Below are 26,110 nucleotides of genomic sequence, written 5' to 3'. Positions count from 1 at the left end.
CACATCAAAGTCTATGAGACAATAATAACCAAGCTACATAACTGATGAGAGTAAAAACAAACACAACATTATTGCTCAGTATTGAAACAATGATGAACCTGCATTTTCTCTGGCCGCTCAATCTTGTAAGTGTACATTTCTACTGTCGCTGATTAGCCTTTTTATAACTAACAAACTCGACATATGAGTGACTCCCTAAACATCCTCTAAGTCTGCGACTTCAAATTACAGCTCATAATCACCCCCTGCCCCCATAAACAGACAGTATGGGTATGTTATACATTTTCTCAATTCATAAAGTCTGCTGAGTATTTCAGTTGTCCACTCGTGTGACCTTGATGTTCCTGGATACCACTGAGAGAAAGAAATGTATCTAATTTAGCCGAAAAGTGTGGAAAAAAGTGTATTATTCTTGGTTTAACTAGCTCTAGTGGCCTCTGTGTTGGTCAGAGAAATTCAAAACTTGACTTAAATGAAAGCCAAGAGAGTCCCCTTTAAGATGATACCAAACACTATATTACAAACGTCCATCTCACGAGCCTAAGGGGTTGATAGCTATGTCTAAGCTACCAGTTTGGAAGGGCTATCATAACGAAATATTGTCAAGAAGTTACGTTTTGCCCCCCTGAGATGGACTAAAATGTGAAATTTTAGTGACGTTTGTTCTATGAAGCTCTCTAAAACAAATTCTGAGGTCTGGTTGAACTAGATTGCAGTTTTTCTCAGTAACAGGAGATAAATTCAAATGCACACCACACCTTTCAGGTTTCTTTCTACTGCCCAATTAAGTAGGCGGTTTATCAGCATTTTTTTTTACAAGGCGTTGTAATTATTTAGTCAATCTGGGAGCTAAAATGGATGATAAAACAGGAAATGGTTCGACTGCAAGACGTTAAACTCACTCAAAGAGTTTATGAGCTGCTGCCATACGACGCTTTGGTGTGCACAAGATGGAATGTGTTAAGCCTTTTCGCTGGTATGACTTCACAAAACGAGCAAATTTATAAAAATTTTATCCTTTGAAAACGTATTTCAAAGAGAACTTAATCTCACTTCAGCAGGTTGGAAATGTGTTTTTTTTTTTTTTTTTACCCTACTGCACACCCAGAGTGTGTGGAAGGGAGTGAGACGAGCTGACAGGGGATACATCTATTAGTGTCAATCGCCCAGGAATGCCACAGCGCAACTCAATAGAGCACATTTAAATTGAATTCACACGTCCGACGTCTGGTAAAATCGCTGATAGATAATCTTTAAGTAATTGAAAAAGCGAGGCTACAAAACAGGTTTACCATAAAAGAAAAAAAGAAAACCTGCACTTCAACATTTGTATTTCAGCGCAAATCAATAAACATCAGCTTCTCCGTTTTAGCGAAGTCTGCAGACTGGCTCTCGTTAAGTTTCTCTCAAATTACACTTTGTTGTTTTCCGGCTGGGATGCGGAATGCAATAACCTTCGTTCCCCGCAAACAATAGATCCGCCACGCGGCTTCGCAGTGTCAACCAATTACGTTCAGCCAGAGAGATGGGACCGAGAGAGAGGCAGAGCTCAAGGTTGGTGCATATTTGATTTGTTCTGTATTTTTCTTCTACTTAACTAACAGCTTCTCCCTCTCACACACACCTCACAAAAGAAAAATCTCCTAAATCCCCCCTCCTCTCCCCTTCCCCAACACCTGCACGCATTTAGTATTTAATCTAAATGAGGGTCCGTGAGCCCAAACCTAATCCGAGCAGCCAGACAGGAAAGCCTAAGGACGCGTTTGGTAAGTCGACCTGCAGAAACGAAGCCCTGACAGCCGGCTGTCACAACAGAACATGCATGGAGGGAACAGGCCTGCGTGACAATGCAAAACACGGCTACCGTGTCAGGAGAGCCGCAACCCATCTCTGAGTCACCGGGAGTTTCCTCGTTAGATAAATCAATTACAGGGCCCCCGACTGAGGCAATAATACCAGTCAAAAGCTGCAATGTGGCTTAAGTGCAACACAAAATGGCAGATAAGATTACAAAGATGCAAGATTACTTTAAATAAGTCCGAAGCTAATTACAAAGCGTATAGCCATGGGGTGTGCAATTCTCACAGTACGATGCAGTTAAAGGGGCAATATTTATAGCACAATCAAGTAACTATGCTAACTTCAATTGTATATATCAAATATTGCTTAAAAGAAATTCATTTCGTAATTTAATGTCTTGAAATTGTATTTCTGTTTCTTTAAGAGAAACCACTCTCTGTCATCACAACATGGCTTCTCTATTAAACCTTCAGCAATGTTTTCACCAGCACTGCACTGACAAGTAGCTCCTATAATGAGCTCAGCAGGAACGTGGTTCCACCAGCTGTTTGCTAATTTCTGCTGGCTAGTCTGAAGGAGCTGAGTGGGGGAGTTCTGGAGGAGGGATGCTGTATAATGCAAAAGCTCAGTCTGTCCTGGAGAAGATTTCCACTGGACGTCTCAGGTGGATGACATCATAGGGGATTTGGTCATGTCCTCCATCTATTTTTCTTCAAACAATAAAAGCGTTTACTTATATATTTTAATCAGAAATAAATCAGAGTTCGCTAAAAATTACAATAACTTTCCCTCTATTCGCAATAAACAATATGATAATTGACCATATACAGTATGGTGGGGAGACATTATGAGTGTTAGACATTTTAAAGATCAAAGTGTATTTGGGATTATAACAAAAATTGTTTCTAGACAAACCAGCACATGTGAACAACGCAACAATAGCTTTGCGCTAAATCAGAGTATTCAAGAAGAAAAAGGCCAACAATTTCTCTTCCACACAACAGATTTCTCCCCTTCGCTGACACTCTCCCTGCATTTCCCACGTGAAATCACTGAAGAGGAACAAGTTGATCATCAACGCATTAGTGATGCTTGACAAGTGATGACTTCCTGTGGAAATAAAAATCCTCCACAGTTCACAATGTCAGACCTAGACAGCTGCCAACTCAAGTCGCTCCTCCTGACTGACATGCCACCGGCTTCTCCGCCGAGTTCCCATCAAAGAACTTTTCCCACACAGCGGCTGGAGTCACGGCGCAAAGTCAGTCTGACTCCGTAAGACGCCGCTACAGTTAGTAATGTCGAGTAAAGTTTTCTAGCCCCGCTGACTCCACTGACATTGACTCGTAATATTGTGGGGCTCTCGTGTTATTAATAAATTATACACCAGCCTCAGAGTTTCATGAAGGATAGTGAGATGCGGGCTGATGCAATTTGCTGAAATCTCCTGCGTCCTAATGGTGGCAGCGTGAGGTCAAAGTTGGTCAAAAGTTTGTTCGTTAAGTCCAGCATGACTGTGATAATATTGCACTTAATATTATCTTTAAAAAAACAATTTAGTCAATATTAGTTGTTATATTAACAATGATATAGCTAGCACCTAGCTGGATAGCTAGCTAAGTGTAGCTCCAACTTATCTGTTCATGAGACACCTAAGCTTTGCCTCTAGAAAATATTAGCTCACTTTGATACATTATTGTTAGCTACAGCTTTATATCTTTCATGTAAAATAATAAAAATGATATTATATTATACCCCGGGTCACATGTTACTAATGTTATCAGATTTGGTTACTCAGATAACTAGCTAGCTAGCTGCAAGGCTAGACAGCTAGCCTTGCAGCTAGCTATGTGAGAAGCTAGTTCTCCTAATATTTGACACAAAATGATTGAATCAGTTTTGTTACTTAGCCTAACTCATGTAAACAAACTGACTCATGTTCAAACTTGACTATATTAGGTGTCTTTAAGCTGATATTTTTAGAAGAATTGGCTAGAATACTGTATGCCCAAATAAAACATAAGCAACTTATTACACCAGTTCAGGTAAAATGTTTACAGTTTGTTTTGTCAAACTGTCAAAATTTGACAAAAACTGCTCAAAGCATTTTTTGTCATTAAATTACCACAGAGCACTAAGTAACTACACAGAATAGAAATTATTTTTCTGGTTAACTGTTATAAGTTAGGTGTTTTTAGAGCTAAAGTCACTAAAACCACTCTTGAATTGAACTGTTCATATACTAATGTTTTTTTTTAGAATCAAAAGAGCATTAAAATGAGCAACCTAACTGGATAACATTAGTAAACATGTCACCGTCGGTATAATATACTTTTTTTTATTAGTTTATCAAAAAGATAAAAAAAATCTTTAAAGCTGTAGATAGCTAAAATTGATCAAAATGTGGTTTTGATACAGCTACTTTTCTAGAGGTACAAACAAAAGATTAGCTTGGGCCTATGCATTAATTTGACATCTGTGGGATACAAAGATCAATACTGCATTTGATTTAGATAAAGCTGCTAGCAACAGGCTAATGTAGCATAGCACACAGACTTAGAAATTGAGAGAACTTTAGCCTTGGCCTGTCTGATGGTAATTAGGCGTGAAAATAATAGACTAAAAAGACTTGGGCTAATGACAAAATGAAATCTGGAAGAAAAAAAAAAAACAGCCTTTGTGATTTCTAAGCCTAAAGCGGAGAGTGTCATAGAGTAAGGACACCGTGATTTAGCACTAAGAGAGCGGGATGTCAGGCAATTTGTACGACAACAGCTTTTCCAGTTGAAAAGGAAACACGGAGAGTGACTGTAATACTCTGATTAGAATAGCAAGGTCACCTCAGCAACAGAAAGCAAGTAGGAAGAGAAACCAGTCCCAGTGGACCATTTACTTTTAATAAGTTCTCATCTGCCTGCACACAAAGCCCTGTCAGGTCTGGGGAAGGAAGAAAAAAAAAAAACATAAAATAAAATAAAATTCTGCAGCTCAGAGAGCCAGAATGGCCTGATGGCTCCATAATGTTTTGATGTAGTGCTGAATGCTCAGATACTCAACAGAACTGAGAGAATACAGATATCAAGCCATGCTTAGTAATCGATAAATAGAGGCCGCTGTGGTTCTCAAGGCCGTTACGGCGCGCCAGATGAATTGTGCTGCTTTCAGGAAAATAAGGCCCATTTGTTCAGCTCTGCTCTCTCTCCTCCTCTCACTGCTGATGACGCTGGCGGTCACAGCGCACTGTAGCAGCTGGAACTGCGGAGCTTTCAATTTGAGACACGTCTCTACCACCCAAAACATCAGTGTCTCGTTTATCAGCACGGGACGGTGAAACGGAGAGACGGATGCAAACGTGAATATGAAGGCTTGTAATCTGCTTTGCATTGTCTGGGAAAAATACAAATGAAAACACACAAACACAAATAACCCTTTTAAAGTTTAAAAAGGAGAGCTTTTTCCTCCATTCAAAAGCAAAAGAAAAAAAAGGCAATGGCCTTAAAAATAAAAGAAAAAGATTGCATAAACTCATTACATTCCTGCTCCAGACTCTGACTGACACTGAAGAGAAGTACAGACACGACGAAGAGGGAGTTTAATGCAGGCAGGTACAAACAGCACACCGCTGCTGATAAATGAAATGAGCACAATAAAAGCATAATAAAAGTTAATGACAAAAAAAATACATATAAAAATGAAATCCACATGAATGACCTTTCTTACAAAACAGAGAGAGAGAAAATTTAGCAAAAAAACAACGGAAAAAACAAAACAGAGGTTTTGCAGAACTCTCTACCTGTCGCTCACACTGACAGACAGGCCCATTAAAGTTCTCATTTGTTCTCACTCATCATTTTCACAGATCTGTCTCTGATTAACATGCATTGCTCATTTAATTGCGTCCCCTTCACTGAACCTTTAGTTGTCATGATAGTTAATATTCAGGTATGACTCTATACATTCGTAAGGCCTGAGGAGAAAATACAGAACAGTCACCAACCATGCTTTCACTTTTTATGTCGACATCGTCCAAAGCAAGCTTTGTATTTTATTTTATTTTTTGCAACTTCAAAAGAATCAACGATAAAGTGCTCATATAGCCACATATAACAACTGTAATATCCGAGAATTGCACTATTATATCTGTAGAAATATCATCCATCTATCTTCTACTGCGAGTGTGGCGCTGGACCGGAGAGGCAGCATTTTAAGCAGGAACCTATAAACTTCCTCTTTTCCATGTGGACTCTAATGTGTTCGAGACATTTGTGAGGTCTAACTTCTCATGCGATGCTTACGTGAGACCAACGCCTGGAAACTATCAGTATTTTTAGGTGTTCATTGGAGAAAAGCTTCACGTTTAGACGGCACCACCAAGACACTTTAAATCAGCTGTAGTTGTCATTCCAGGCCACTAGAAGGCGCTGTGATTTTAGCTTCCACCTCGTAAACAAAAGCCTCTCTGTCATTAGAAGTGTTCATGTAGCACGTAAATCCTTTATCCGAAATTGTGTTGAACTGAAAAGGTTAAGTAGGACAACACAACACGATGCTAGCCGTTGTCGATTTTGTTATTTCCCCAGTTTATGCGGAGAACAAACTGTTTTGCGCATAAAAAGTTTCACTCTGAGATCCGGTTTTAAACAGTGTCAGTGTCAGACACTATGGTCATTTAACGTTTTTGCTGCGTTGGCTACTAAGCAACAAAAACATGTCCTGCGGCACGACGACGCCGTGCCAAATGCCTTGCATGTGAAAAAAAGCTTGCCCGATAAATTTTTGTTCTGATTGCGAGACGTCAACAATGACTAAACTGACCGGCTGAATCACTCGAAAAGGAGAGCCGCAGAAAAGGCGCAGCGGCACCACCAACACATTCACATTCTCAGGGTTTGCATTTCGTCAGATGACAAGCGACTCTTTGAGTCCGAAACCTCAAACGAATAAAACGAGGTCCTGTTGGCGCGGTACGAAACAACAGCATGGGTGAGGCTCAACGAGAACCTTGACAGCTGCATTATTCACACGGCTCCGGCAGTCATTGCTGACATGGAGGACAGTGAGGTGACTCATCCCACTCGATAATACAAGATGATTGATGCTTTTTGAAACACTAAACATCCCACATGAATAATAAGCAGGGGCCTTGTTAGAGGCGGGGAATCTTTTGTATTTTTCCCTTTTCACCCTTTCCATTCTGGCAGCGGACACACGGTGATGGACGCCGCAAGAGTCGAGACAAGCATCCTCACCTGGGGAGGAGGTTATCGGCTTGGAAACTGATAGTATGTTAGAAAAACGAGAAAGAGAGAGAGAGGTAAGGAAAAGAAGGAGGAAGAGAATTTGAGTAGAAACAAGCGTTTCCAAGCTACCGCCATCACACTTGCTCTATGAATCATCCATCACTATCATGTAGCAAAGGGAATTAGCTATAATGCTGCTTTCTGTGTGGCTTCGCTAAGCCTGCAGATGCATGTTTAAGCATGCCTAATTGTAATAAAGCTTCAGTAAAGCTTACTTTACCTGATTAGACGGTGGAGTGACAAATCCTCGGAGCGCAAGTTTATATACATTGGAAGGGCACACGGAATAAAAACAAAGTTAAAAATCAATCAGAAAGAAGGGTGTTAAAATAGATGTTAGTCGATTAAGAGGAAGAATATAGTAGGGCTTGTCTTTTATCTTTGTGTTACTATGCAATAAATTGAAAAATATATAAATGGACAGTTAAAAAAATGTCTGCTTTAATTCAAGGTTTCAGGGTTGCTGCAAATTCTCTCGACTCAAAGCTCGAGATTTCTTTGTCATTATTTCCTTTTTAGTAATATTTAAGGTTGTGACTACAAAATGTTAACCTTGAACTGCAGGGATAGTAACTGTGTGGAACACAAATTACAAAATAAAAAGCTGGAACAAACTTCCAGTGGGACACTGGGTAATTTCACAGGCCCCCCCCCCCCCCCATCTGAACTCAAGACTATAACTCTTTGTTGTAGCTTTAGGGACTTGTAAAAAAAAAAATAAGACTTGAGTCAAATAGATAATTAATTGTGCTGAGGAATTAAAATAAACAAACAAAAAGCCCACAATATTAGACCTTTGTTATTGGAAAAAACTTACACAAGTTCAGTTAAAATTGGGTTTATGGTGCATTCACACCGGCCCTGTTTAGTCGGCTCCAATCCAACTCTAGTTTATTTGTCTAGAATAATCCGGTTCGGTTGGGGAGGTGTGAATGTGTAATCAAACCAAATAGACCAAAAGAAGTGAACTAAAATCCTGGGTTTCCGTTCGGTCGAAGTGAACTCTGTTGTGGTTCAATTACATATGTGAACGCCAAGCGGACTGAAGACCGTTTCAAACACAGAGAGCCGTCTATGGCATTCTGGGTAAATACAACCAAAACAAGCACAAGAGTCTAGCGCTAGTGGGGGAAATGGCTTGTTGTGTTTTACCAAAGACAAAATAGAAATCCTACAATCGCTAAAATCTGACCCTACTCCATTTTGTTTCACATTTTCTGAAGAACAAACTTGACCTCAGAGGCTTTTGTGTCGTTTGCTTCGGTAGTTCTTGGTGCAGCGCCCCCACAGGTGAGAGGATGAACAGGTTTTTCAAATGGTTTGTAACAGTGTGAAAGTGAAACACAGCAGCTGAAAATGGAGCAGATGTTGCAATTTGTTCCCACATTTGCTCCAATTTTATTCCCCACAATCGACCCAAGTCTACCGGAATACCGGGTGTGAAAACACACTTAAGCTTTAAGGAGTATGAAAATACTTGGATTTTTATTTTAAAAGAAAGAGAAAAAAAAGTGATGTTAAACATTAAAATCAACTTGTTACACAGCAAATGAAGGCCAAAGTATTAGCAGTAAATATGAATCAATTTAAAATGGCTGCATTTGTCAAACATGGTTACATGTTTGTCTAAAGAAACATCTGTCTAAGCATCTACCAAGACCTGGAAAATGATATTATCCAATCCGGTACTTTTCCAGACTGCGTAGGCACTTTTGATATGATAAACTGTTGCACACTGAAGCAACACGGACTCCTGAGCTGCTGCACAGGAGCAGAGGCTCAGCTGTATGTCAACAGAAAGCTGCTGGAATGCTGCCGCAAAGACTCTGAAGGTCTCCTCCAGTCTTGGCGGAAGCAGCAGAGGCTTGAGTTTAGCTTTTCTGGCGTTTTTTTTTGCCCCCCCTCCTGATCATCAATGCATCTTTTGATTGTTAAGTCGGAGAGAAGGGGCTTCATTAGTATGCATCTCTAATGGTGCCTCGGCTGCCTGCAGATGCGGCAGTATTGGTGGTGGTGGAGGTGTGTGGGGGTGGAGGAGAGCGACGGGAGAAGCTGGGTCAGTCACATGGCTGGGACTCGTAGCAGCATCGCTGCATGCAGAAAGATCTGAACCAAGGCGCCGCTCTCTCCTCCTAATTCTCTCATGGCAGCCCTGACCTACTTTTCACAAAGACAGGCTCATGCAAACTTGATGACACGCCTATAACAGTGGGGCCCGTCGTGCATTGCCCGAGGTGGTGCAGGCGGCGGGGGGTCTCAGTGGTGAGAACCAACTGGCAGCATGTTCGCAACTCTGTCCGGGGAAGTTAAACAAGATTAGAGACGATGATGCGAGAACAGCATGGGCCTAAAGATGCGACATTTCATGACATAAGATTTCAAAACAGAGCCATCACTTATTGATGGACCGGAGCAGGTCTCCTACGGACCTACGGAGCCAGACATACGAAAACTAGTTCTGTCATTGAATAGGCTAACCAAGCTCATAGGATACCACTGAGTATCAATGCTGCAAGTTGTATTTGATAAGAAGGTCTCTCTGTCGTTTTCATACGCAGAAAGTGTTGGTAAAATTTTGAACATTTTGTCACATTACAGCTGCAGCTCAATGACTGTGAAGGGGAAGTATTGTGTTTTCCAGCCACATAGTGCCATTGTGCAGCACAATCAAGTAACTGTTATCTTCAGTTGTTCTAAAAAGGATACATGTGTCAAACATGTGACTTTGTCATTTAACGCCTTGAAATTAGGTCTCTGTGTCTTTAAAAACTCCTCTTTCCAAAACTCCGGCTTCAGGAAGTCATCACAACACAGCTCTTAGATAGGCACCGGCAACCCTCCCGACCCCATTAGGGACAAGGGTGAACCGAAAATGGATGGATGGAGTGGCTCCTACAATGAGCTCAGCAGATGTGCAGTTCTACCAGGTGTTTGCTAATTGCAGCTGGCTAGTCTGAAGGAGCCCACTGGGGAAATTGCAGGGGAGGATTCCAAGGCGGAGCTAGGTCCCCCAAGGCATTTTTGCACAGCTGAATGCTTGCCATGGGAGATTAAAGGATTTCTCGAACATGCATGAAGGAATCAAGGCAACACTCCAGGTGTGTTTTTAGTGAGGGAACAACATTATGACATGATATGAAGCTAGAAAAATGTATATACTTCCACTTCAATTGAGCATCAGAAACCTCAATTAAAGGGGCAGCATTATGTAAAATCAACAATTTTGAATATGGTGCACAACGGCACATTTTCAGTTTTTTCTTTTGTAAATAAAAGATGGGCATTTTTTTTTATTCAGCATCCTAAAGGTCATTCTTTTAAAAAAAGAACCTACATTTTAGTTTATAGGATGTCTCTGCCACAATGCTGAGATATTTTTGCTTCTCCTCATTTGCAAAAAAAAAACAACAAAACAAAACAAAAAAACCATCAACCTCAACCATATTAGATGGAGAACATATTGGATTTGGGTCTGGACTTTGACTGGGCCGTTTTAGCACATGAATAATCTTTGATTTAAACTATTGCGTTGTAGCTCTGACTTTATGTTTTTTCACCACCAACAGCATTTTAAAAGCAGAACCACAAAGTCAGATTTTGGTCTCGTCTGACTGAAGCTCCTTATTTTGCATCGTTCTGTGCCCACCACATGATATAGTTTGTGTTTATTTCTAATTTTGATTGGGTTGATATTGAGTGGTAGCTTGGTACCAACAGTACACAACAAATACATCATAAGTGCGTAATTTATACAAGCCCCGTTTGCATGTCACAGGTTTATTTCCTAAGCATGCTTCTTAAGAGCAGCAGAACGGCGACAGATCGCGATGTTTGTTCCACTTCAGCAGTAAAGCAAACCTCAGGAAATGTCAGTCGGGTGTTAGGTTGTGAGCTACGGTCTGTGCACAGCTGGGAAAGCAAAGGTGAGCTTTTGGATTGCTTTGCTTGTGCTGCAAATGATCCTAATGCTCAAACCTTACTCATCATAAAAAGAACCCTCTGAAAGTTTGGGGAAAAAAATCTAAAAAGACACTCCTCACCTCTCTCAAGAAAAACAACAAAAAAAAAATCAATAACGCCACAGAGGGATGTATCAGGATGATAAAAAGACTAAATAAAGATGGATGACAAGCGATCCGGTGGAGGTAAGCATCAGAAGCCCAGACCTCGTAACCTCTCAGCACGACGCCGAGAACAAAGACGCAGAACTGGGAACAGAACAGAAGCTGGGTGGCCAGGCCAGAGACTAAATATAGCTGCAAATGTGAAGGGAGAAGAAATGTTCTGCTGAGGGTTAAAGTGTCTGTTTGTGTGTAAATACGTCTAAGTCATATGTCAGGTAGGTAGGAGGTACAAAGTCTTTAAAGTTTTTTTAAAAAACTAACAACTATTTTCTGACAATCAGATCTGAAAGTTTGTCTTCAAAACGTAGACTTCCAATAACGAAATGCTAAAAATTCTTGGTTACATATAACGACTGCTTTTCTTTACTCTGCTACTTTCTCCTACTACTCTCCAATTTTGCACTATTCCATGTTATTTCAACTCTTAACTTAATTTTCTCTCAGTTTTTTCCTCTTCACTGAAGCAACATCTAGTCTGGATTTCTGTTTTTTCCTGTACGGGCGCTGACTCATCGCTGCTAACAGCTTAGCTTTACGTCTAGAGACGATGCACTCGGTCCTCTCTTTCAGTGTTTGACCCCGTCTCTCTCCTAGACAGAGCTAATAGTTTATTCAAAAACAAATGATCCAAAAGTATTTCTGTATTACACAAAGCAAAACATGTTTCAGATCGAAAAGCGCTCCACGTTCTGCACCGTTCCTTAGTTTCACCGTACTTCAGTTGTCGTCCAGAGATTTGTGGCAACAATGACAAAATTATAACACTAGACCTGTGCTGCGTGGCTCACACAAAATCTACTATTTGAGCAATCAAAACTATTAAATTCCAGACATAGTTGAATTGCAAACTGCACTAATAATGAACAAAGCTAAAAAAAAAAAAATCAATTAAACATTCAAGAAATGTTCAGGACAAAGAAATAGGGACCGTACGACTTATGGTGTGTACAGAAAATATCAAAAACAAAATTAAGAAAAGGTTCAAATTCAGGTTTAAAGACATGACTATAAAAGTGTTTTTTGACTAAAACTATCATCACTATTGGTGTGACTATTGTTATTCTATTAGTCCACAACATTTTGTTCTTAATGTGGAAGACTTGAGAACTGAAAGTACAGCTGCTATATGTGAATATATAAGTGATAAATATGCAACTAGCACTAGGAGATTTACAAGAACCATAACTTGCAAAGGACTTTTGACTTAATTGGAAGCAGAATGAAGTATATGACTAGCACTGGGGCTATATACTGCAGCTATGCTCATATTCTTATATAATAAGTATAATATATATTTTGTGTATTCTTAAAATATTTGTCTACCTTTCTTCAAGGTCATGGAACCGTTTTCCAGCTGATGAAAATGTTTAATTTGAAGTAAAACAGACAGCACCAGCTCTGCTTGTTGCTCACTTTTAATTGCATTGAGTGGAAATGGGAAAACTCCAGTAGGAATGCTGGTTAATTTCACTCTGAGCAATGCAATGTGACAATTTTCTCCTCCTCTTAACGGCCCAATGAAGAAGAATCGTGCTTTCAGATGATCAGATATCCTTTGAGGATTGTTAAATGAGGCGACTTTTAATCCCTACTAGAAAAGACAAAAGAGATTATTTTAGATATGATGCTTTGTTTGCAATGCATTACATAAAACTACACAAACCTGACTGAGCTGCACAAGTTCCACGTGCATGTGTGTGTTATGTGCTTTGGGCACATTATAATTATCTTGGTTTATTTTTTTCTTTCTAGATTGTTTTAGTTGAATAACTTTTTGTTTAATATACTTTGGAGTTTGAATAATTCCTGTTTGTAATTATCTTGGTCTTGCTAATTTGTGGCGCTGTTGGACCGGCTGTAAATAGGCTGGGTTTTGACATGTTTGGGTCAGCCCTACCGCCCTTCCGCTCGCTCCACCACCACAGAAGATGCGTCCTGACGCGGTGCGCGCACGCCTCTGTAGGCCGCAGCTGACGTCTCCAGCCTGCCACGCGGTATTTTTGTTAGCCTTTGTTTGTTTGCCGTTTTTGTTGTGATTTTGGCCTGGTGGGACCGGTTGTCCTGTTTTTCTTTGCAGTAGATTCTATTTTGCTATAGCCCGGTACTAGTAGGGGCTTCGACAGCCCTGTATAGGGTTGGCCCCCTGCTGTACCGTTTTGTTCTTTTTGATCGGCTCACCAGGTCCAACTTTCTGTTAATACTTTTGGGATTTTTGTTTTTTCCTTTCTTTTTGTGGGACACGGGGAACTGAGGATACTTAATTCTCTCTCTTTGTTCCTCCACAGAAAATCAAAGCAGCTGAACCAAAAGAAAAGTTCGAGAGAGTTTTAAAAAAAAAAATGTATTTATTTATTTTTTTTAACCCTGGGTTTTGCCTACGTGTCCTCAAATGTGTTGTGCCCTTGTCGGACGCGACAGTGTGCGTGTAAAATCTTCTCGCCGACAGTTCAAGTGCCACCCAAGACCCGAAGCTCTACACGTTTTTACAACTGCGGTGCAAATTCTACAAATCAATTTCTGCAGAGAAGCCTTATGCAAGGCTCCTGCTAAAGAAAAAAAATAAAAAAAATCTGAAGTCATAAACAGGTGGAAGGACGTGGGCTGCTCGTGAGTTATAACCGGCAGGGAAAGTGGGGATTTTTTTTTTTACGTAATGCGGCAACGCTCGGTGTCTGAACCAGCAGGGGGGGGGGAATCTTTCAGCCCACGCAAGTCACCTCAGCAGACCTTGGAAGCAATTCTGCATTGAACAGGTTCATTTCCTCTGCAAGATAGTCTCAGATTAACTGTGTGCTTGAAAGTGCTGGAAGATTAATACAGAGGTGCTGTTCAGATTGCAAGCCCCGGTGGGGGGATTTCTGATTTAGTTGCGATTTTTCAGACAATCTGATTGATAACGAGAAACATTTGCGTCACTCTCGTTTAGTGGGTTGGGTAAAGATATCCGTTACCAGTTTGTTCCTTAGAAATGATCACAACAAAAACTGCCAACATAAGACTGAAAAGCAGTTCACATAACCTGAATGTTTTCACGGTATAACACACTAACACTCCATTCATACGGATTCAAAGAGCTACAAAAGATGACCATCGTTATGATCTGTTTACTTATAATGTGGGTGTGTGTATAAGAAGATGACGGTAGACTCTGTTCAATTAAAGCAATTTACATATGCAGGGCTGGTGTGGAGGCTCCCATATTGTTAGAAATATGCCTTAAAAATCTTCAATTCTACCAACAGACAACTTTCAATCACTTCTAAAATAACCAAGCACTGCAGAGACAGCTAGAAGACATCTTTTATACTCAATTTGACGACCTTGAGAATTTAATTTGTGCAAGTTCTGCAAGTGAAGGATAATCAAGGCAAATGAAACTTGCGACACGAATGAAAGAGGAGCCAAAACAAGTCTTTAAAAACAAGACGGCACACTCGTTCATGAGCAGGAGAATCAAGATTTTAAAAGATGTCAAACGACAAGCTTCGAGCCACATTTGGCAACAGAGATAAACAGTAAACCATTTAACAGGGTGGGAGTCTCATTTTGTTTGTTGATAAGCAGATGGCATTTTTACAATGCACATAAATCTCTGTGGAAAAAGTTGGAGCAGCGGCAGCTTTAAAAGCAGACTGCTCGGCTCAAAGGCGTGCAGCGGACATTTCGCTCTTCAAGGGTCACATTTTAGGGCAACACAACATTGAGTCACATCATGTGGTGCAATAGAATAGAAGAAAGTGCTTTGTGTGCTGACAGCATAGTTATGCACATTATATTAGAATAGCCCCCATCTTTCACTCAGATCAGGATCAATTAATTTGGCATGATTGGATTTGATCAAATACTGAAAAACAAACACATTTGTCCTGTTCATTAAATCTATCAGATCTAAGAACAGCTTTTCACAGTCTTTAAATGCATCAACCAACAACATTACTTTGATGAAATTACTTTTATTTCATAAAGGTCAGGGACATAAGCTCTGATGCATAAACTGGAATAAATTTGTAGTTCTTTTGCCCTCTGATGGACTCAAAACCTCCACCTGTACGGAAGGGGAAAAGGCTACAGCACAACAAAGTGGGGGCTCGTCCGGGCCGTTTTCCAGGTTCCTGAGACCAGAACTCCCTCACTGAAATGTAAATTTCCTTCTGGGATTAATAAAGTATCTTCACTCATTCATTCAAATAAAACAATCTTTTGTCTGTTAGTTCTTAAACTGCTCTCATATTTTTAGCTATATCACCATGTTATGTTGGTTTAATGAAAAAGGCTTGTAGGGAAATTATTGAATTTTGTAAAGAATCCAAAACTGTCAAAGTAATGTGTTAAGTTTTAACATATTCACACTTTAAAAGGTGTGTGTACAGAAAATAGCTCATGCTGTCAGTTTTACTTTCAGTTTTAATTATTTGGTTTTTCAAGGTGAGTCTTCATATATTTACCCACAATATCTTTGCTAGCAATAGAATGTCTTAAACTTTCCTCTTGCTCCAACTTTAATTGCTCAATATGTGGAAACGGGCCAACACGAACTGACTGGCTTTGTTCACTTCCTCCACCGTTAGCGTCAAACTGTGACCCTATAGAAGCAGACTATAATTCAAAAACACAGCAGAAACTCAACGTCACCGTTTACAACTCCTCCTGTTTGCTGATTGGCCATCATGAAATGGATCCTGACGAATCTAATTCAATGGGAGAAATCCCAGACAGAGCAGTGAAGGGAGATGAGAATCAGGCGGAATTGCATAGGACAGCTATGACCAGGCAAGCAAAAGTGTGCTTTAAGTAAAAAAAAAAAGAAGAAATAAACATGTCAAAATTGAAATTGGCAGATCAGATCTGAAAGAAAAAGGGAAAATAGGACTGGCCAGAAAAAGCCGGATTAGTGAATCTCTACATAAAACACAAATTTTCAAGTTCTTATCTAAATACTGCCGAATGTCTCGCACTATGTTCGAGTGTAGGTAGTGGTGGGACATATTTAACTAATATGACCATTCTTAAGTTATGACTTGATGGATACAGTATATATCAGTGTTGTAGTCAAGACCACCTAACCCGAGACCAAGACAAGACCAAGACCAGAGTGTATCGAGACCGAGACAAGACCAAGACTTTTAGGGTCCGAGACCAAGTCAAGACCAAGACCAAGGGAAGTCGGGACCGAGTCAAGACCAAGACCTGTGCCCCGCGCTACATGACACAATAAAATGTGAAATATGATCAAAATTGCTAATCAAATTGATCTGAAAGATTCACATTCCCATAAAAACACCTAGATATTAAATACTTAGAGCTGAAATAAATTTAACCAATATTAAAAGCAGAACAACCTCTTTGTTCTGCTTATCTAAAAAGATAATGCCCTGCTCAATTTCCCATATCATTCATGCCAGAAATCACCACTGTCTGCACCATTAAACATAGCAATTGAGGCAATGCCCTGACGGTAAACAATGCTCAACTACGAACACTGACCAAAGAGCAACAACCAAGAAGTAACCAAGCACAAGGCGCTCAGCATGACTGTTCTGACTCTCCCTCCCACTACATGAAGCCAGGCAGCACAATGCTGTAATGTCTCCCATCATGGCAGACATTACAGCTGCCATTTTGAACGAAAACAATCAAAGAGCAATGCGCATTCTCTGCGTGCTCTTTTTTTCTTGTGTTTTATTTATTTGCTAATTAAATAAATAACAATGTATATAATTAAATAAAATAATGATAGCTACTGCAGTGTATGCAGAGCATTACAATCACAAAGAACGGCTCTCAGTGAGGCTCCAGTCCTTTATTCTGATCGTTCATCACTATATTGTAGACTTTTGGACACAGTGTTGTCCCATATATGCGACACGTTAGTCAACACTTCCGCACAATAATTCAGCGCAGTGAGGGACTTTTTTTTATCTCAAATGCTAACGTGTCTCTGTACAGCTAGCTTTGCTAGCATCACGTCAACGGAGCAGCTTACCTTTCTTTGAGCTTCTTTTCTAAGTGACGAAAAAGGTTAGACGTAGTCCAACCCGTCTGTGAAAGCGAAGCGCTGCTGAATTAGCTGATTTATGCAGCGCAATTCTATTACTGACGATTAGACGGACATCTTCTGACGCTCAAAGAAACCCACTGCGCATGTCTGTCTCAGAGCGCCGCGTGCGAGTGAAAGGTGGGGAGAGTAACGGAAACACGTAATTGGTAAGTCACGTTATTGCTTGGATTTTAGTCGGTGCGTTTTGCATCCAGTGAAAACAAACATGTTAACAAATAAACTGGACAGTATGCTGTAATTTTAGTGATATTTCCACAGTCGCGGTCTTGACTGGTCTTGAAATAAAATCCCGAGACCTCAGCGCCCGAGACAAGACAGAGACCAAATGCGGTGGAGTCTGAGACGAGATGGAGACAATCAAAAAATGGTCTGGAGACCAAGACCGGTCTCGAGTACCACAATGACATATATTTGCATATATTTGCCATAATGTCATTCTTGAACTAGAACTTCCAAGAAGACAGGCTAGACTATGTGTTTCCTATTCATGAAATCTTGATTCCAAAGATTTATCGTTTATAAAATATTAAAATATGTGCCTTTTACACATATTATACAACTTTTCAAAGGCACAGCAGCTACATGCACTATGTTTCTCCTTGTCCGTTTCACTTTTGCTAGTGTATATATATAAATCTTCTGTTGCGAAGTTGCCGATGGTCTGCTATATGAAGAGATGAAAGATGGAGCATTCACACTTTATCTTGAACCATCAGTCACCGATTGATTTTTATCACTGGACTCTTTTCACAGCAGATAGAGCAACTTGTCATACCGGGGAGGAGAACAGAACCATCATGCCTTCCCACAGGTCATTACAGGAAAAAAAAAAAAAAGACACGTGACTGACACTTGTGTTTTTTTTCTGCCTCAGCGAGTCAAAATGTCTGCCAAAGGTATACAGAGTGCCACAATTCCATTAACAACAGTGACAGCAACAGCATGCAGCGTTGTTGAGTAAACGGATCAAACCCAGGGCCTCAGGAGACGAGGGGGCGGGGGGCAAATGAAAGACACGGTAATGACCGTACAGATCAGTGGCCGAGGCGGCACAGAGCGTGAAATTGCGAACATGTGACTGCTGGTGGAATCGCAGGGCAAGATTCCTGTTAACTGGTTCTCAGATCATAGTTCCTTTTTTTCCACTGTGAACCACTGTAATCCAAAGTCTGTTCTTACAGTGAGCACACTGAGTGTGTTCTCTAACAGTTAAATGGAAAGACAAATTGACACTTAACATTATGGGATTAATAAGATTTTCCTCCCAGTGCAAAGGATGATTTTTTCCCCTCCCCTCCCGTCTGCTGCAGGACCAGTCTACATTCTGGGTTTAAAGCAAACAGAGTTTTCATTGCACCACGGGGAGTCTTTGAGTTTGAGCACCACTACTGTTCCCTAAAAGTGAGAACTTACTATTGTCATCTGTTTTAACTATGACACGCACAACGGAGGCTCCAAAAACAACGACGTAACACGGCCAGCTGTTTGCATTTGCTTTGCAAAAGTATTCTAACCCCTTGAACATTTTCACATTTTGTTATGCTGCAATCATACACATCTCTTTAAATGGTCAGAAATGTCTGTTTTGTTGACATTTAAGTCTATGAATATGCATGGTGTCTGCCGTAGATGCACTAAAAAGTGTTTCTACAAAGTACTGAGTCAAGGGAATCCAAATCAAATTTATTACATTTTTCAGATTTGTATTAGGAAAAGAAATCTTTAAAGGGCAGTGTTATGTAAAGTCAACCTGACTTTGGAACTGTTATTCCCTCATCGAAAACATACCTGGAGTGTTGCATGCCCTCCCCCCGTGACTCCCCACCTCAGCTCCTTCAGACTAGCTAGCAGCAATTAGCAAACACCTGGTGGAACTGCACATCTGCTGAGCTCGTTACACCAGCTACTTCTCAGAACAACGCTGGTAAAAATGTTGTCAAAGGGTCAATAGAGGAGTGATGTGGTGATGACTTCCTGAAGGCAGAGTTTCAGAAAGAACAGGAGTTTCTTAAAGAGGCAGAAGCCTGTTGTATTACAAAGACAATTTTCTTTTAAGTTATATTTAATATATAGCATTTGTATGACTACCAAAAGTAACAGTTACTTTATTGTGTTAAAAAAATGGCACCGTGTGCCTAGAAAATACATAATACTGCCCCTTGAAAATCCAGTTTTTATTTCACTTCACAATTACGCTCTTATTTGTTTTGATCTGCCACATAAATTATGTAGACTTTTGTTGATGAAGGGGTGTGAACACTTTTGCACGCCACCATGTCTTGTCATGAATTCCCTCCATATAGGAAAACTGCTTTAACATGTTGGAAGAGGCTAGCTAACCAACAAAACAACAACTAATAAGCGTGCCAAAATTGCTTGTATATGTTTTAAGGGGGTGAGAGAGCAAGTAAGCAGAGAAGGCACTAGAGCTTGGCTTTACATTTTAAACCCCTACAAGCTCAAAGCAACAGTATTTTTTTTAAAGTACACTAAGAAACACAGGTATGTGGATAATTAGCCCACTAATCCTGCTCTGAGTTAAAATACGCAGACCGGATTCCTGCGCTCGGCTCACGGACACGTTTTCACGAACCAGTAAAAACGCCTCAGCTGCTCTCGGAAAGCTGTTTTTTTGTTTTTTTTTCGCAGCGAGGTCTTATCTTATCCACTTCACACAGCGATGCTTCCTGTGATGAATTTCTAATGGGAGAGAACTGGAAAACTATTATCTGGACTTGGCAGTTTTCTTTGGCTGGCCAGTACCCCCCACTTTCTTCCTGCACTTATTGCTAGTCGCCTCTGCTGCAGCTTTCTGTCTACCTAAATTAGCTTGATCTGCTCACACCTTTTTAACAAAAAGGAGAAAAAGAAGAAGAAGAAGAAGAAAAAGGTGTTCTTGTTGGCAGAGTATGCATCTTCCTACTTAAAAGAGAGAGGATCAAGGACCACTTGTGGTGCATGTGGGCCCTGCCTCTGACTGCTTCTTATTGCTATGGTTACCAGTTATCGTCTTTTAAAAGTGCGGCTATCTGGGCAGCAATAAATTATCATCAAGCATGAAATTGCTTTATTCAGATAGAAACTAAAGATGCAGCAGGTGACGGTGCACTACTTAACTCAACCCTAAGTAAGTCACAAACTACTAAAAGGGAATATCTGAAGGCGTTAGCCATTAGAATGACTCTAATTTTAATCTTTTATACGTTTGTAAATGTGATGTTAGTTGCTAATAATTACCAGTCTCAGTTAAGGTTGTCATGGAGAAGTTCTACAGGCCATTCTGTTAATAATTTATTTAAAAATGCACTACTTTCAGAATGTTTACTACCTTACACCAATTCTTAATTTTTGCTTCTTGTTCATGCATAATTACAAACAAGATGGTAAATATGATCTTAACTATTTGTTAGAATGTAACTAATTTAGCTGAGTAATGATTTTTGAAGCATTTATTAGAACTTGGCTGAATTAAATTCTCCCTGTACGTGCTAAAAGCAGTAGAATGTTTTTTTAATAATGAGTTAGAATTTAATCCAGTTTTTTTTTCTGCTAATCTTCCATATTTCCGTGGCAAAATGGTTACAAGATTCAGAATTAAATCAAATATTTGCAAACTGTTACACCAGTTATATTTTTAAACTCTAGCAGTTTGTCTTGTTAGCGTATGCTAAGTCAGGAGCTAAAACTAAGGCTTTCAAATGCAGTTTTTTTTTAGGAAGTTCTGATCCTCTAAATGAGAGGATACATAGAAAGATATGTGTTAACATGTATATTAATATGGATGACGGAGGAGATCACAAGCTTTCCAGTTTTTAGCAGCTTTTGGTTCGTTAAACCAGGCTTCAGCATTTACTTTTCCACCAACTTGCACCTACTAAATGACAAGTTAAGCATTTAGCAAATTTCTATTTCCGTACTGGAAGTTATTTGAAACGCATGGTTAAAAATATAACCAAAGAACAATTTTTAAAAATCAACAAAAATTCCAATACTTCCATCAGTTTTTGCGGCTCAGACTGCAACCGTTGGTTTGACCAGTGCAGATGTGTTGGGCTGTGTGACATTGGGTGGTGTGGTCTCTGATGGGCCGTCATTGAGCTGCTGGTGGTGCTGCTGGGCGGACGCTGCTGTCCATACTGAGCAGCAGAGGACGAAGGAGAAAGCAGGGCGAGCCGGCAGACTAGGAATGCACAATTAGTCCTGGGTCAGTCGCAATGGGTTTTCTCAAAGGCAAACAAGGCGATCAGATCGTGACTTTGTGTTTATCTAGAAAGGAGTACACTGGTAAAACAAACTGATTGTATATTTTTTTATAGTAAAATTGGTTCAAAGTTTGTCTGCGTAGAATTTTGGTTGATTTTAATCCATATTTCTTACTAAAAAAAATGATGTTTTTGTAACATTATTATTGTTATTCTTACGAGAAGGTCTGTAATCCATCGCCAGCTAAAACGTGTTGGTCATTGGCAGTGTCACAGTTAAGAACCTCGGCTCGCAATCTGACTTCAGCAGTAATGCAGCGTTTAAAGCAGTTAAAGCTGGATGAAACACTTTCCTCTTGTTCCAACACAGAAACCTTTCCAGCATGGAAATACATCGTATTTTAATTTGTGAGAGCTACTAGTGATACAGAAAGAGCAAACATACCCATTTCTAGCTAAATTGAACATTTAGACATAGCTTACACACATTGCCAGCGAAATAACACCAGTAAAAACAATCTTGTTTGAATCAATAAAGTAAACAAGGATAATAAAGAAACAAAATGTGTTTTTTAACAGTGGGGAGGAAAGCTAGCACACCCTGCTGACTGTCAATAGTCCACACTTTAGCTTGTGGAATAAATCAAAGTGTGGGATTAGTTTATATTACTTCAGTGACATATTTCTAACAGCCATGTACAATCTCTGCCATCAGTCTGGTGAAGGGTTTGTCCCACCCCTCCTTCCTTGCAGATATTTAAAGGCCCGTTTCCATGTCCAGCCCACTAAAAGTCTTCCAACAACATCTCGCAAAGACCAACATATTGGCTTTGACTTGAGCCAGGACCTATTTCCAAACTCTCAGCCAGTTTTTGGTGGATTTGCTGACATGTTTTGGGTCACTGTCCTGCTACGAAGTCCAGTTCTGCAAAAAAAAAAGAAGTCATTTTTTCCCCCCCCAAGCATCCTCTGATATGCAAAAGAATTGTGCTAACCAGGGCCTGAAGCTACAAACGATTCCCAAACCACTTCCACCACCGTGCTTCACTGTTGTAGCTCCTTTTTTTTTCTGTCTGACTGTATTTGGTTTGTGTCAGACATTTTGTCTGTTCTGGTGTCCAAGTAATTCGTCTGTACACTCATTTATTCAAACAGCAATATTCCTAAAGTCCTGGATGTTTGTCTACGCTCTCTCTGCCAAACTCTACTCTGGTCTTTGTGTTTTTCTTAGAGACTACTGCAGTAGGGTTTTCTCTTTTTGGAGACTTCTTCAAGCATCTTACAGCGTGTTCTCAGGGTAAACGTGATTGGACAGCCAAACCAGAGTTAGTTGGCAGCTATTCTAAAGGTCTTCCACTAGTAGACACTTCTTGCATACAGTGGAATGACTAAAATACTTTGACGACATCTTTAAATGCCTTACCAGACATCATAAGGTCTTCTTTCTAAAAATGAGGTCAAGAGCACACCAAGCTAGTCGTCTGAGGTTTAAATAGGTCTTCCAAAAATGATTAGCAGCAGTGTTTTCACAATGTAAACCTAATCTGAAAGGCCTGTGTGTAATTTCAGCCAATTTAAGTGGGAATAAACATTGGGGTTGTCCTCATTTATGCCTTACCAAAAATAGCGTTTTTCATGGATTTTACTAAAGATTTAAAGTAGTTATAGCGCTTACATTGTTTAGTGTTGTTAAAAATGATAAATATCCAAATATGTTTAAATATCACACACACTGGGATATTTTTTTTCCACGCCTGCTTACATATCTGCTTAGAAACATTTACATCAAACGTTTTTTTTTTTTTTTGTTTCTTCCAATTGAGTATCAAACAGGCTAAATCGAAAGATAGGTGCGAAATCAAGCTTCTTGCTTTGAGGTACCAACCGTTTGGCCTCATTAAGATTGAAATAATTTCCATGGCTAATATTTAATACACACCAAAAGCTTGTTGGGGTTTTTTTTTTTTGGGAGAGTGTTTAAACAGAGTGTCCATCTTAACAACCAAAAACCAGACGCTTTCCGGACGTTAGTGGTCGAGAGTGAAAGGAGGGGACAAATAAGCCAACGGAGCAGGTTCGGCGATGAGTTCATCTGTATGCGTGGGTCATCCTGCGGCCACGCTAATCACCTACAGTGATTACCTCTGACTGTTCCACCTTTTTACGTAATGCAGCCGAGTGCAACATATAAAAAAAGAAGAAGGAAAAAAAAGAAATTGCTGCGCTCGTTCTGGCGAACAGAGCATGGCAAATTCCCTCCTGATATAACAGTCACGTCAATGACTCCTTGTGTTGTGGCAGGAGAGAGAATATATATATATATATATATATATATATATATATATATATATATAAAGGGGTACCAGGCTACCCTCTAGTGGTCCGGGGAGGCGGTGAACCGTGGCACAGAGTGAGTTGTCGTCTGTATATTTATACGAAAAAATAAAATAATAACATGGTGGGAGGGTAAACGGGACACCAAAGACACTGATGGGAGGAAAAGAGAGAGAGAGAAAAAGTCCTTTGGAGGAGGAAGCCGTGCGGGGAATTCCGCTGCGTTAACGGGAGGTGTTTACTTTCTATGCAAATCAGCCTCAACGACACCGGGGGTCTTTTTTCCTCCTCCTCCTTCTTCTTCTTCTTCTTTTTTTAAGGGTATGTCTTTTTTTCCTCCCCATTCCCTTCCTCACCCCCTACTTCTTCCTCTGACTTTTCAAGAAAGAAAGCTTTGATGTTGGGAGGAGGGATCGATGCCAGAGCGAGAGAGAGAGAGAAAAGGGAAGAGAGGGGGAGGATGTAGAATAAAAATGTAGCTACTTCTGTGGGTGTGCGGGGCGGTTTGATAGTCTGCCGTCATCATAGATGCTCTGTGTTGAGCTGCTAAATCTGAAAGCCACAAGTGAGCATTCATCTCCATCATCATCATCTGATAAAGTTTTCATGAAGAAGGTCTAAGATGGAGCAGCTGACCCTTCTGCATTTTTTTTATTTTGTATTTTCACTAGTATGTGGGAGAGGAGCAGAAAACGGGGGAGGGGGCAGATGAAGTGATGCGAGGTTCTCTGCAACACACACACACACGCCCGCACGCACACACACACACACACACCGCCGCCACCACCGCTTGGATGTGCAGGCCTGCTGATGCTGCTGATGCTGCTGATGCTGCTGGTGCTGCTGATGCTGCTGGTGCTGCTGCGGAGATGCAACTTTATGTGGACGCAGACGTACAAAAAAAAAAATAACATAAAAAATACACTTCCTGATACGGTTTTATGTTGATTCACAAGCAGGACCTTTTTCATCATTCTTTTTTTTTTTTTTTTTTTTTTTACTCAATTAGACGTTCAAATAATAATAAAAAATAAAATTAAAATACCACTTTAAACTGAAAAAAGTCTTCTGATAAAGACAGATGGAGCCAACAAGTCTGATCAGCGCGAGGAAAGCAACAGACAGGAAGTAGAGGAGGGTTGGGTTTGGATGGGGATGGGGTGGGGGGGGTCATTTAATGATTCAGAAACGCGCAGCATAATCCGCAGCTACTTACATGGAGGTGATGTTTTTGAATAAGTCCGCGATATCCACGCCGGTCCCGTTGCTGCCGGTGTCTTGCAGGGCGAGCAGCGGGAAGAACCTGCCGCTGTCGGACTTATTGCAATAGATCTCTGTTTGAGAGCAGCTGCAGGTCGGCGGGCAGTCCAGCATGGAGCTCAGGTAGTCCTGGAAAACACTCATCAGAAGCAAAACCCTCCACCAGCAAATCCGGACCGAGCGAAACCATAGATCCATGTCTCCGTTGGAGAGGAGAGGGAGCCGGAGGGGGGAAGAGAGAGAAAAAAGTGGGTGTGTGGGTGGGTGGAGAGGAAGAGGGGGGTTAAGTATAAGCAAGGGTTCCCGATGTCCTCTGGGTTCCGACAGAAACAAGAGAGGAGGAGGGGGGGGAAAAAAGAGAGAGGAGGAGAGTGGGAGGAAGGAAGGTAAGAGAGAAAGGAAGGAATGAAGGAAGGAAGAACGGCTGGTGCGCCTGTACAGAGGATGCTCTGTGTGAGCGTTCCTGCCGTGGATGGATGCTGTAGTGTCCTTGCGCGTCAGAGGCTGCTGGTTGGGAAGAAGGGGGGGGGGGGAAAGAACACGAAGAAGAAGAGGGAGGAGGTGGGGGGGTAAAAAGAAAAAGAAGGACGAAAAAAAAAAATAGACAAGACAAGACGCAACACAAATAAATAAATTAATGAATAAATAAACGCAGGAGAGAAACGCGAATCAAAAATAGGAAAGCGCGGTAAAAAACAGTTTCCAGTCGCTCGGTCAGCCTCAGATGCATTGTGTGTTCCCACGAAATGCGGCGCTGCCGATGCCCGTCGTCGCCTCTCGCGCTCTCTCTCTCTCGCGCGCGCGCTCTCTCTCTCTTTCTCTCTCTCTCTTTCTCTCCCGAGCAGGACGACTGTCTGGAGAGCCGGAGAGATGAAAAAAAAAAAAAAAAAAAGAGAGAAGTTGGAGCATCAAGTCCCTCCTACTGGCGTTACAGTCACACTGACACCTGCAGAAGCTGCATGCGATCAGCGGCGAGCCGCGCTCCGACTGACGCGCCGCTCACCGGCAGGTCAGCGGGGAACACGCACGGTA

At 40.8% G+C, this 26,110-nt stretch overlaps 1 protein-coding gene across 2 annotated transcripts in view; it reads right to left on the bottom strand.

Moving 5' to 3' along the window:
- Window positions 1–25,887, bottom strand: part of ntrk3b (neurotrophic tyrosine kinase, receptor, type 3b) — a 298,902-nt gene extending 273,015 nt beyond the window's left edge. The window contains exon 1 of one of the 2 annotated variants that reach the window (XM_032560214.1): window positions 25,035–25,887. In XM_032560214.1, coding sequence (XP_032416105.1) covers window positions 25,035–25,276 — 242 coding nt within the window. In that variant the 5' untranslated portion in view covers window positions 25,277–25,887. The remainder of the gene's footprint in view (window positions 1–25,034) is intronic. The other variant, XM_032560215.1, reaches the window with a different exon arrangement.
- Between the last annotated feature and the right edge of the window lie 223 nt (window positions 25,888–26,110).

Source organism: Xiphophorus hellerii, chromosome 4 (assembly GCF_003331165.1).
Source record: "Xiphophorus hellerii strain 12219 chromosome 4, Xiphophorus_hellerii-4.1, whole genome shotgun sequence".
Lineage (NCBI taxonomy): Eukaryota > Metazoa > Chordata > Actinopteri > Cyprinodontiformes > Poeciliidae > Xiphophorus > Xiphophorus hellerii.
Note: the sequence above shows the minus strand (reverse complement) of the source record. Positions and strands in the feature narration are given on the sequence as shown.